Source organism: Catharus ustulatus, chromosome 2 (genome assembly GCF_009819885.2).
Source record: "Catharus ustulatus isolate bCatUst1 chromosome 2, bCatUst1.pri.v2, whole genome shotgun sequence".
Lineage (NCBI taxonomy): Eukaryota > Metazoa > Chordata > Aves > Passeriformes > Turdidae > Catharus > Catharus ustulatus.
This window is the reverse complement of record NC_046222.1, coordinates 4,057,908-4,071,212: the sequence shown is the minus strand read 5'-3', so window position 1 is coordinate 4,071,212 and position 13,305 is coordinate 4,057,908. Positions and strand designations below refer to the sequence as shown.

At 39.6% G+C, this 13,305-nt stretch overlaps 1 protein-coding gene across 5 annotated transcripts in view; it reads left to right on the top strand.

Annotated features, from left to right (window-relative positions):
* DCAF6 (DDB1 and CUL4 associated factor 6) overlaps positions 1-4,704 on the top strand; it is a 73,794-nt gene extending 69,090 nt beyond the window's left edge. For all 5 annotated transcript variants that reach the window (XM_033051960.1, XM_033051958.1, XM_033051962.1 and 2 more), the window contains 3 exons: positions 939-1,027; positions 3,126-3,231; positions 4,261-4,704. In XM_033051960.1, coding sequence (XP_032907851.1) covers positions 939-1,027; positions 3,126-3,231; positions 4,261-4,325 — 260 coding nt within the window. In that variant the 3' untranslated portion in view covers positions 4,326-4,704. The remainder of the gene's footprint in view (positions 1-938; positions 1,028-3,125; positions 3,232-4,260) is intronic.
* Positions 4,705-13,305: the final 8,601 nt, after the last annotated feature.

Genomic DNA, 13,305 nt, shown 5'->3' with positions numbered 1-13,305 from the left:
GCATTTGTGTTATTTCTTTTTTCGCAGCTTACCTGGCTGTATAGTAAGAGTCAGCTATTTGTAAATTAGCAAGTAAAGTTGTTATAATAATACTAGAAGAGACTGGGGTTTTTTCAAACAGTGTGGGGGAACATGAAATCTGCCCTACACAGGGTAATCCTTGAACTTCTAACTTTTTTATTGGAATTGAGTTCTTGTAAATGTCCTGAGTTGGATACTGCCTTTGGAAGCCCCTTTCAAAGTGCCCTGTAGCTTTGCTGATGTCTTGTTGGAGTGTGACCATCTCCCTGTCACACCCTGAAGGTGTCATTAAGAGACCTCATCCTCCTTCTAGGATAGTTCATCTTGTTCAGCTTCCCAGCTACTGAAACCTTTCTATGGAATTTTAATTCCTACAGTGGTTTTTGTGCAATGATCTCGAGAATGTTCTGCAACTTCTCATATTTTTCATCCTTTATTTTTAGCAGCATCCATTGCATCCTTATATTTAAATATCAAATAAATGTACATGAAATTCACTGAAATTATCAAAGGTACATTTGAAATTATCTTGATTCTGCCTTTGTACCTGGGTCTGCAAATCCTAAAGCTTTGTTATTAATGCATATATTATCAGCAGAAATGGATTAGTAGTGGCTGGGTTTGCTCTTACTTTTTGCTTCTATTTCTTGTCTATTCTGGTGATTTTTTTAAAAATCTAAAACGGGGCTCTTGATGGTTGCATTTGTTTTCTTCATTTATATATAGATTATTCAAAACCATATAATCTACAGAGCAGATCTCATGTGGAGACTTGGTAATTACAAGCTCTTTTCAGCATGAGATCTGACATTTGCAAATAAATGCCTCAAGTGAAGTATTTTTCTTCCATTTAAATGCAGAAAATACCAATAAATACATAACACATTTAATTTAGAATCACTGTTACTTCCTTCTAGTTCTGGCCTCTTCGGGTATTGATTATGATATAAAAATTTGGTCGCCACTGGAAGAATCCAAGATTTTTAACAGAAAACTTGCAGACGAGGTAAGAACCTTTCCTTCTTTTTCATGGTAATGTTGTATCTTTAATTCTATACAAGCCCTTGGTAGAAATAACTGGTGTTGTATTAGCAGAGTTACTTAATATTCAACAAATGAGCTACAAATAAAAAGCTGCCCTTTAGAGCAGCTTTCATATCCTTGGCACTTTGCATTTCGTCAGCTCTCCCAGAAATTACATAACATGATCTGCTATTATGTACATGAAAGGAGTTGGAAGAAGTGTGAACACTCAGATATAGAAGGAAAACTGGCAGGAATTAATAAATGAGCATAGTGCAAGTCTCTAAACAAATAAATGAAGGGAAGATGAGGGAAATACAAGGATATACAGAACAATAGGAAGTGCAAAAATCAATTGTATTAAATATTCAGTAGCATAAAAGGGACTTAAAGGTTGAGATTGCACATGGGAACTTCATGGAATGAAGCAAACATTGCAAGCCTAATCAGTTAAAGAAGTCCAATGTGAAGTTATGTAACTCATTGTTTTCATGTTGCCCTCAGAGCAATAACTGGATATAGCAACTGGCCTGGGGTGACCAGTGCTGAATAATCATATTTCAGTGATTTACATAACACAATGTATCAAAATGTTACATGGTTTTCTGTAAATAATATTATAGGACAGGTTTGGTTATAGGGTGGTCAGGTTGGGGGCTTTTTTTGTGAAGTCTGTTGGGCAGCATGGATAGAGCAGACTGGGGGAGTTTTAATCATTATTTCTCTGTAGCAGTGCTAAATATATTTTAAACAAACAGAAACACACAGCCCTTAGCCACTACCCCACATGCCTTGAAAAAACTCCAAACCACCAATTTTTTGAGTTTTGAACCTTTCCCATTATTTTAGGACTGAATTAAGTGACACTTCCTTGCATGTCGTGTGACAGTTTTAGTCGTGACATGTTTTGGAGTCTTTGGGGTTTAGAAGTATTGCTAAATATAAATGCATGCTAAAAGTAATTCTTGTGCTTTAGTTCCCTCCCTTTATTTCTAATAATTGCAAATTATTTAGATATTTAATTATGTTTTCTTTAATAAAAAATATAGAACTTTCAGAATAATTGACTGCAGTATTGAAATGGTTATGTAGGGGACAGGAGATGTTCATAGCAATAAAATAGTTCTCACCATGTTAAGTTTGGCTGGAATAAGAGTCCAACATACCTGAACTGAACATTTGCAACAACATGTTCCTCATAAGAGGAACAGGCTTGAAGAGTCTCTCAGGAAGAACAAGAATTGCGTTATTTTCCTGTCTTACAGCAGCTGATCTGGGAGCAAAGACTGAAAAAAGGTCAGAACTTGTCTCCACCTAAAGAAATTTTTGTGATTAATGATAACAAAAGAATATAGTCTAAAAGCTGGGACAACCTACAGTGTGGGATTAAAATTTATGGAGAAGAAAGAAGGATGACAAGAAAGTACCATGAGGAAGGAATGAGGGAAGAGAGATAAAAGTATTCATTAGTGGATTTTTCTTCCTTGAAAATGAGACAGTAGTAACTGACTCTTCAAGTCATTTAGAGGCAAGCTGTAGCTCTGTTTACAAAGAATTATGGAGCTAAAGAATGTTCCTGAAGTGGGATAGAAAATGGCTTGTGTTCCTTGGATTTTCTCCAAAAGTTTCAAGCAGCATGAAGGTAGGAGTTGAGGGTAACCTCATCTCTTTTCCTTCCCACATTCTTGGCCAGCACTGGTGCTAGAACTTTGTTCTCTACAACAGTTGCCATCTGGAAACAGCACTTGCTCTCATCAATCTGCTTTACTTCATGAAAGATTTCCAAAGTTTTTCTTAGTCACTCATCTTAGTATCTGCCATGCATGTGGACAATGGAACCATGATCTTACTGGAATATTCTTTAGACAGATAATTGGATACCTGCAGGCAGAGTCCACTGGCTGACTTTTCTTACCCCAGACAACAGTATTCAATAGCAATTATTAAAATATTGCTTCCTTATGGTAATTTTGGACTCTGTAAAATAGCTTTTGTACAGAAACTTTTTATCTACAAGCCCCTAGGAATGCAGTATAACTGTGTTTATTTCTGATGCTAGTTTTTTAATTGCCTGCCTCCAGGTAATAACTCGAAATGAATTAATGCTGGAAGAGACCAGAAACACCATCACTGTTCCAGCTTCCTTCATGCTCCGAATGTTGGCTTCATTGAATCATATAAGAGCAGGTGAGAGACTTCTGAAGAGCTTGTCCACAGCACTGGTCTATGAAATAGCAGGTTCATTGGGAAATCATCAAAACCTTCAGCTGTCTGTGGCTGTTCTTGGGGTTGGTGAGAAGATTCAAGGGTTGTTCAAGGTTCCCTCAGGAATTGCTTCTTTGGGGTGAGACTTGCAATGTCTTTGCAGCTGTTATTTTTCATCTCAAAACAAAGAACAAAATATATTTTTAGATGTTGAAAAATACTCTTTTCAGGAATGATCTTTTCAGTGAGTGCAGTGTAATAGGAAAGCTATTGGGCAGGACTGGGGTGAATTGTAAGATAAACTGGCTGTGACTGTGGGCTTGGAGTTGTTTAGGGTCGAAGGAGGGTGTGAAGATTCAGGACTGTGGGAGGCATTGCTGAGGCTGCTGGCAGCTGTTCCTAGGGCAGCAGGATGTCCCTTCAGTTCCCATGGGGCTGAAACTGGTGATAAGAGGGTTGCATGGAGGAATCATGAGTGTTTCTAAACTTCATTGCTTGTTGCTTGAGTGATCTTGAGCCAGTCATGTTCCCTCACACTATTCTATAGTTGCCCTTCTCTAAATATTTACATCAAAAGGCACTTTTTCTGATGTATTGAAGTGACAGGCAGTGATCCCCAGTTTCTGGACTATTCACATTTCTAAGTGTAGCTATTGTAGTTTCAGCTCCCCAGAACAGCACTTCTGTCCCTTGTAGTCTCCATCTCATTTTAATGTTATGCTTGCATTCATCTTTTCTGTGCTGACAGCCAGTCAGCAGCTACAAGGTTTTTCCTTTTGTACACATACTTTGATTTCATGTCTGGACATCCTTTAGGGCATTTCTCCTTTTCTCCTTTCTTGTGGTAACATTTCTACTTACTCTCTGCTCTAAGTCCACACAGACTTTCTTCTACCATAAAACCCACAGCCATATCCCATTGTGTAATAGCCATGGGAGACAGCACGTAATAAATATTAACCAGAAAAAGAAAATTTTGCAAGTTCTTTTTACTAAATCTGTGTTTTGCAGACCGATTGGAAGGTGACAGATCAGAAGGATCTGGCCAGGAGAATGAAAATGAAGATGAAGAGTAACCAACAATTGTGTATGAGCACCTGGAAGTCAATAAATTTGTATAAAACATTAATTATATTTTTCCTTACAGAGCTTTAGTGCAATTCTGAGGTATTGCTTTTGGATAACCTAACCTTTTGTTTTTTTGAATGACTGTGTGCATGACCTGGGGAGAGTGTGCAAGTTAAAATAAGCAAAAATGTTTTTAAAATGTTTTGCCATGTATGAGGGGTGCTAGAAGATGCCAAGTGCAATATTTTCCTTAAACAGCAAATGTGGGAGCTTGGATCAATGTTTTAAAGTAACTTTCATGATAGTAAAAACGTTGGTTCAAATAAATTTCTATACCTGCTGTTTGCATGTTTGTTGCTTTCTAATTAAAATATTTGGTTGTTTTAAGTAGTTTTGTGGTTTTTCTTTGTGCAGCAATTGGTTTGTCACCTTGTAACTACAACCCCATTGCTGCCTTTGCAGAATTTGCATTCTTCCTTACGGTGTTTGTGAAGTGACAAGCACAATTATTTCTTGCAGTGAGCACAGGGACTTTAGGACTCTGTGTCTCTTGGTTCTTGCATTTCTCACACATATGTAGGCAAAAATTGTCTCTCCCTCAGTTGTATAATGTCACTTCCCATTCTCTGTGCTTGGTCTGTAATGCTGGTGAAATAGTTGTATTTCACTGGTAGATCTGTGAGTTTGCCTTCTTTTCAATAGCAGCAGGTACATCTTAATTTCCACTGGATTTAGGGACTGTGAATTTAAAAATTCCTGCCCATTATTGCTTAGGAGTAATTATGTGGGGACGCTGTTCAATCTGTTTTATGGGCTTTACCCTTCCTCCACAGATTTTTGGATGGCAATGAGGAAGAGAAAGTGAAAGAAGGAAGGAGCAGTGGAAAGAGTTGTTTGCTCAATGGCAGTTAATCCAAGGATGGCAGATGCTGAGAGGCTCCATTGGGGAATACAGAATATTGGGAAGAATTCTAAATCAGAGGGATGAGGGTACTGGAGGCTTCATTACCCTGTTGACATTAAAATACACATTCATCACACAAACTGCACAAGCTTTGCTGACATCAACAAAAGGAATTCCCCACACTAAATAAAAAAAAACCATTAGCACAACATTCTGATATCCTGATTCACAGTGCAGGCAGGCTGAAGGAACATGGGGAAGGGGATGTAAAGCACAGAAACAGAGGGAGAAGAGAAAACTAAAACAACTGAAAGAGATAAAGAGAAATTTGTGAGGGAGGAGAAGTGGGAATTATATGGAACTCAGCTGGCAATAACAGTGGAGATATTTCCTTGGGCAAGGGAAGAATAACATGATGGGAGTGGAAAAGTGTGAGGAGATGGATAAGGGTGGCTGGGTGGTTTCCTTGTCTGTTTTAAAGGAGAAGTTAAGAAATCATTGACAGTGATGCAGTGAAGAGAATTTGGCAAAGGAGGAAATAGCTGTTGGGGAAAGAAGTTTTTGGAGGCAGAGAGTGCTGAGGAGAATGGACACTTCAAACACTGGAGTGCTGTGAAATCCAGGAAACTTCACACCCTGAGGAGGTCAGTGCAACAGAGGATGGAGATCTGCTAAGTGTTAGAAATATCTAACATCAACAAGGGAGAGGAGAAAATGTCAAGGTAAGATGCTTGTTTTTCTATCACATGTAAATTAACTTTGAATTTTTATAACAGGGGTTCTGCTCTCATTAGTGTTAAAAGAACTATACAGGAAATAAAGATAAGAAAAGATAAAGCATAGATGAAGTAGGGTTGTTTGCTCTGCTGCTGGAGCTCCTGAGAAATTATTGTGAATTAAATAGAGTAATGCAATGTTTGATGCAGTTTGGTTCTCTGTATATGATTTTTGAGGTATTTTCTTCCAAAAAATAGTCCTGGTGTTTCTACAGAAGCCAGACTGTTCTTATTTAAAAATTACTAAATTTTTGCCTTGAAAATAAATTCTTCCTCAAGTAAACGTATGGAGAGGATAGCTTTTGTCTTCCCCAGAGAGGTTTAATAAATCACTGTGGATGTCTTTCTAAAAATAAAAAAGCTGCTTCTGCCACTTTTGCTTTAGTTATAGCAATTGCCAGCAAAGAGCATACCAACAGCAATAATCTTGTCTTTTATTCACAGAGTTCCCCAATAGGCACATTATTCCCAAAATGTCTCTTATTTATTCAAAGGCTAAATATTAGCTTTAATTCTTGATACATAGCTGTGGGCTTACTGATTACAAGGAGAATTTAATCTCAATAAGGGAAAAAGTTTAATATCTGGAGGATTTTTCAAACTTCACTGAAGCTTTTCAGACAGTTTTTTCTAAAAGTAAGATATCTATAGTGTTTGGGTTGGCTTTTTTTTTTTTAATTAACATTTATACAATGGGCTAAATCTGAATTCCTAGAATCATATAATAATAACAGCTGGCAGAAATGGAGAATGCTGGCAATTCCAGAGTTTGCAGCTGCAAAAGAATATTGAAAAATATTATTTAAATGTGCGGAAAAGTTAATCAAAGTAAGAAGCCCTCCCAAAGGCTCCCAACTTGAGCTCTGGTTTCAGGCTGGGGCTCGGAGTGGGCGGTGCTGCCGGAGCTCCCTCTAGTGCCCCATTTCTGCTGCACGTTTAATGTCTAATAGCCCAAATGTGATGGACAGGATGGTGATAAGGATACAGAGAACATCATCTGCTGCTGTGTGGACTGAGGATGCACTGTCAGTGCTAGTGTGCTGGGAAGAGCAAGGCTTCAGGTGTCTCTGCTCACTTCTGGGAAGGATATTCCTTAATACCATTGCAAAGATTAAAAGCAACTTCTCTGGTAAATGTTGCCACAATTCCTAGTAAATAATTTGGAGTCTTGAAGCCTGGGCAGATGGTTCCTGTAGGACACAATCTCTTCTTTAAATTAAAAAAGATGCTGAGCATGTTCAAACAACTCTAAGTTCTGTTCTTCGCGCCTTCCCTGATGGAGGCAGGACAAGGTTGGTTAAAGGCATCCTGCATCACTTGCATTTTTGAATTGCATTGTGAATTTTTCTTACCAAAGCACTAGATAAATGTTACAGTAGGCTACTGTGTACACCTTTAGCTCTTTGAAAGTATCCAGATTATCTTTTTGAGGAAGAAATTCCAGAAGAAAATGCTCAATGAGGGTTTCACTGGCATGGCACCAACAAAATATCCACTGAATGTGTGTGGTTGTGTGCAGGGGATGGATATGCTCAGAGGGGCTGCCTAGGATAGCTGAGCCCTTCTTTTATGGAGAGCCAGATTTTAATGGAAAGATCCCACTGAACCAGGCTCAGGCCATCACTCACAATCCTTGGGAATAGTCCTGTTGTGTGGGCAGAGCTGGCAGCACTGTTGAGAAATGAGCTGCAATTAGCAGCAGTTGGGTCCCAGCCCATATTCCTCCTGATCCAGTCACACACATAACAAGAGGCCAACCCCAAGAGCCTCAGCTGAAGCACAGGGCCACAGGACACAGGAGGCATCTGTGAGATCACTGCCTTGGCTAAACAGAGATTGAACTAGCCTTGGAAATGTGGGGTGAAATCAATTTTAAGCTCTTTCCATGAATTATAACATGCACAAATACCTTTATCTGTGTAAGCATCCAGTTTGTCTTCTCAGTGACATCTTCTACTGCCGAGCCCAAGTTATTTAAGGTAATATAGATTTATTTTCCTCATGTTTAAATGTTCCTTTTAGTATTTGCATTTGCTTTGTTCTCTTTGACAAAAAGGCACCATCCACCTTCTCAGTGCTTTTTAAGAACTTTGTCAATGCTCCCCTCTAGATTAATTTCCCTTTACTGGAAGATCAGACTGAAGTTCAAAACTAAACTACTACTAACTAGCAAGGTGTTTTGATAGGAAAAATAGAGATATGCTGCTCTTTAAAGCAAGCTCATTTTTTTCTGATTATGTCTCTACCATATTATCATGCTGCCCTTTTTTTTGCAGGAGGATGGCTGTACACTAGTGTAATCCATGGAATTTGACAGATTCACTATCCAAATAAGAGCTGACGGCTACTAATTTAGGAAAATCTCACTTAAATGGAAAACCCTCTAAATAGAGTTTGTTAATAGGCTTTGTAACTAATTGGAAAACAAATCCCAGGGGATCTGCAGCTGTTCTCAAACAGCACTGCAGTTCTTCTCCTCTGCAGGATGACTCCATGTTCAGACCCTGTTTCCAATACTTTCTCCTTCCTCATCTCACTTGTAAAGAAATTTGATTAAAACCCACACACCTTTAAAATAAACCTGTAACAGTTAAGTCATCTAAAGGAATTATAATTAACACAAGGTACTTGTAATGGTGGGTTGAATGTGACACTTGCCAAGTTGCCACATGGCAACTGGTTTCTATTTCTTAAAGAATGATGACCATTCAGTAGTTGTGCAAAGTCAGTTGGGGCTCTCACTACACTTCTTTCTGACTTAATGTTGTTACAGTTGTCAGTAGACAGCTCTGAGGATGCTCATTCAGCACTTTGTGTGTGTTTGGGACTGTTACCTGTCTAATTCCATGAGCATTCAAAAGTGAAATACCATACTTTAAAATAATTTGTGGTTATTTTACCCAGGATTAGAAAGAGCAAGGAAGATTTCTGTAAAATGAACATGGCTTTAGAAATTGTGTTAGGCAGTGTGACAAAACCATTTGGCTTGGATGCTGGTTGCACTATAGAAGCTTTCCAGGCACAAAGGTGTAACATAGAAGACCCAAATTCAAAATTATTTTTGGTTTTTCTTTTTAATTAGAATTATATTGTGCAACTGCTACCATTGCATGCAAAGGTTGTGCAAGGAGTGCACTGAAGGAGAGGATTCTCTGTGGCAGGAGCTCTTGCTCACCCCAAGAGCAGGGAGGCTGGCACACCCCCAGAGGTACAGTCAGCACCTCCATCAGCATTCCCTCCATGGCAGGAGCAATTCCCAGCCCCTCTCTCCTTCACTACCACTGTGTGTGCCTGCTCTGGGACCGTGGGTGCCAATGAGGTGACAGTCACACACTTCCCCCACCATGCTGAAAATCCACATGATGGCTCAGAAACTCGGCTTCATTCACAGCACTGAAATTTCACATTGCTGCACTGAATGGGTTTGATTGCAATCTGGAGGCTCCAAATTTGGACTGTTATATACTCTTATAGAGGAGAGCTGGGTAAGAGATACAGAAATGAGACACTGAATGAGCTTCATCATTTAATTTTTCTCATCCTGCTTCTCATGCTGTCTTTCCCCTCTGTTTGCTGGCATTCTGAGAAGCAGTTTGTTGTAGTGACTCAAAGGTGTAAGAGAGTGAACCCAAGATGCAGTTTTGGCCTGTCAGTGGACAGGCAGAGAGCAGACAGGAGGAGCAGGAGAAAGGTCTCCACTTCCCTCTGCATATTCATTCCCTGGGAAGCAGAAAGCAGCTGAAAGCAAACAATGTGAGGATAAATGAAAAGATGAGTTAGACGCGAGGAAAGGGAAATAGATTCAATGTGGTATTTTGGTTCACTGAAAGACAGTCTAAAAGCAGAGGGATGCTACAGAGAAGCCTGAAGTGCAGCTGGGCTGCAGGGAAATGCTCCAATGCCAGGTGCTTGCAATGTGGCAGGGACTATCCTGCATTAAATGCTGTTCAGAAGGATGTGACCTTCTGTGCTGCTGGGTAATGGTTCTAACAAAGTATTTCCAAGTTGCAGAGCCATGCAGAATAAAAAACTCTGCTGTGCTGCACATCTAGAAGAGAAATGGGCTTCTCCTTTCCATGAGCTGACATCTCAGTGAAACTGCAAGTTGAAACATAAGGTTCATCCACCAGGATAAATTCCTGAAGAAAGAGTAGATGGGAAATTGAGAATCTCTGGGAATCTCTTCTGCCTGGTAACAGAGCCCCAGGTTTGTGCCCACCAGGGTTTTGAGCTGTATCACCAAGTCTTCTGGCAGCCAGACAGTCAAGCACCAAGACATGAGGCTCTGAGTCAAGTGTTGCCATCCTCCTCTGACAGTGCTCAGCGATCGCCTCAGCACTGATGCAAGTGGTGATCATATTTAGCTTTTACACAGCTTAGCTTTAAAATGGTGTTAGAATCAATTTACACAGGCACACCAACATAAAAATTCCTCTTCAAAAGATTGAGAAATTTGGCATGAATGAGAAGACTTTGCCTATCATCCCTTATCAGCCTAATAATAAAAGCAGGGTTTGGAGCCTTAACGTTTCTGAGGTGAGTCTCTTTCCACCAGCCTTTTAAAAATAGGAGGTGACTCAGTCTCTAACAAGTTCCTCTACATTATCAGCTTCACATTAACCTCTTGAGGAGAGGGAGCACGTGTGTTTCTTGGTAAACCATTAGTGGCTTTGCTGCTGCACTGCTTGGTGAGCTGCGTGATGGCAAACTGCTTCAAGGGCTTTCTCAAAATAGTAAACAGGTTGGTACAAAAAAAATGAATTACTTATCACTGATACAGGAGTAACAGCTCTGAAAGGGGTGGGTTTGTGCAGGTGGGACCTGTGCTCTTTAATCACCTTAGGTCTTACAATAAAGACCATAAAAGAGACCTGTAGTGATTTAGCTGTCTCCTGATAGAAGCAGCATCTGCCAGTCGGTCCCTCAGTTGCCATGGTAACCCCCTAGGATGGGGTGCACTTCAGAAAAATGCAACTTCTGGGCTAAATTGTGGGCTGGAGGGTGGCAGATGGATGGGATTCAGCTGCCTCAGAGGGTGGTATTCTACAGGCAGACATTCAGATTTAGGAATCTACCCAGGTGGTCCATTTGGCACATCAGAAGCAAAATTTAATTTAAACCATCAATTTGTTCCCAGATTTGCTCACTGAGCCGTGAAACATGCAGAGCTAGATGAATTCCCATGTAATCCAAGCCTGCCTGAAAGCCTCATGGATTGCCCTGAGCAAGGGACTTGATTGAAGCCACAGCCCTTTCTCATGAGCAGCCAGCAGAGACAGGGAGGGCTTCCCATTTAGCTGGGAAGTTGAACTGTTTGGCAGCCTGACACATGCCCAGAGCCAAGGATTCGGGATCCAAATGCAGCTGCAAGCTGGAATTGATGTTGTTGGAGTCACTGCACCCCTCTCAAAACACAGGCAGTGTATTTCCTTACAGAAATGTTTGAAAACTGAACATCCTTAGAACTTCCAGTTCACGAAACAATTTGAAATGAAGAAAGGAGAGAAGAAACATCCTGTTCCAACATGGCACAGGACCATGTTTCAACAAGGGTAAGGGTTTGTCAGCCAGCTGGAGTGCACAGGACCTGAGGATTTGGAAACCTCCTGGATCAAAGAGCAGAAATCAGGAGAAAAACAAACCAGCCAACCAACCAAAATAACCAGCACCACAAGTGTACCAAAAGCCAACTTAGTTTTCAACAGTTACTGCTGTAGGTTGGGAATTTTGTGAACCACATTTATTGTGGTTCCTTTACTCTGTGTGCTATGGTAAGTTCACTATAATAGATGTGTTGTTATATTCCATTAATTTTCCAAGATTCTTTTCAGAAACATGATATGCCTTGGTATCCTGTCCTGGTTTGAAAGACAGGTGTCTGCTAGGGAAGGCAGGGCCCTCCCTTGGAATGGAGAATGTAAATCCTCTCCCTCTGAATTAGTATAGTTTTTCAATTAAGGGGCTCTTGGGCAAAGATATGCGGATAGGAATAACAGTTCTTCATAGTATGTATAACAAGGCAAACAAAATTCCCAAAAATCAGAGGGGCTCCCCCGTCTCAAGTACCCAGCCATGAATGCTTCTTTAGCAACTCAATGGGAAAAATTCCACAGGCAACAAATAAAAGAAAAAACCCAACCCTCAACATATCTAAAAACTATGAACAACTTGTGTGTGCCACTTTTTCCTGCACTTCTCAGCTACCCTGTTGCTTTCTACATGCAGCATTTCCTAGACTTTTCCTGATTTACTGGTTGCTCAGATTAAGTTAATTGGATAACAGATTCATCATCATTCATATTTGAATATACTTTTGATGAACTAACTAGATTATGAACAATGCACTCCACACTTCCAAAAATGTAAATAAGTTTTAGGCTGAGCAAACAAACATTCATTGCAGACAGATATTTCAATTCTTGCTCATAATTTCAGTTTCTAAGGAAGAAGAGGAAGCGAAAACTTTTCCTGTGCCTTTTTTTTTTCTTCCCAAAGAAATTTGACATTTCTAATTATGACAGAGCAAAGCAAAATGAAAATCTATTTCAAGAGATGAGTCTTCCTGTAAACAGTGCTTGGGCACTTCTGCCTCATCTCATTGCATTTGGGCTGTCAGATGAGCACAATAAATAACGCGTCCTCTAACCTCTGTTTTGTTGTTCTTTTTTTCTGCTGAAATAATTGTCAGTTCTAGTCTTTGCCTGCATGTCACTGAAAGAGTTCCTAAATGACAAGTATACAAATGCCTAGGTTTAGCTGGAGATAATTTTAGCCTCTCTCTTCTGACAAAAAATTTCATGGGCTAAATTTGGACACTATTTTCTTGCAGAAATATTATTTTATTTATCTTTTGTTTATTTTTAATTGATTCACCAGCCCCAGTTATTTACTTAAAAGTATTTGTTGAGGAGAGACAATAAGTGTGGGGTTTCTTTTTAACCAAAGTATCTAACTGTTCTACAAAGGAACATGATAAATGTTAGCAATTTCTAATACATTTTCTTGGCTTTACAAGAACATTAAAAACCCATCAGATTCAATTCACTTGCTGAAAAATTTAGACTGAAGAAGCTAATTCACTCTTTAGCAAAAAATATCTTTTTTTTGTTTGCTTGGAAAAAACCATAATGAACTTCAGAAACCTTTGAGTTGACTCCTCTTCCTTATATTCCATATGCAGTAGATGGATGAGCACTGGAATTGTATCAGCAGTTTCCACCAGAGTCCTCTGGATTTACCAAGTGTTACCTGAAATTTTTCATCTCTGAACCGGGATTTTAAGAATGCCAGCTCCAAAATGGCATGACC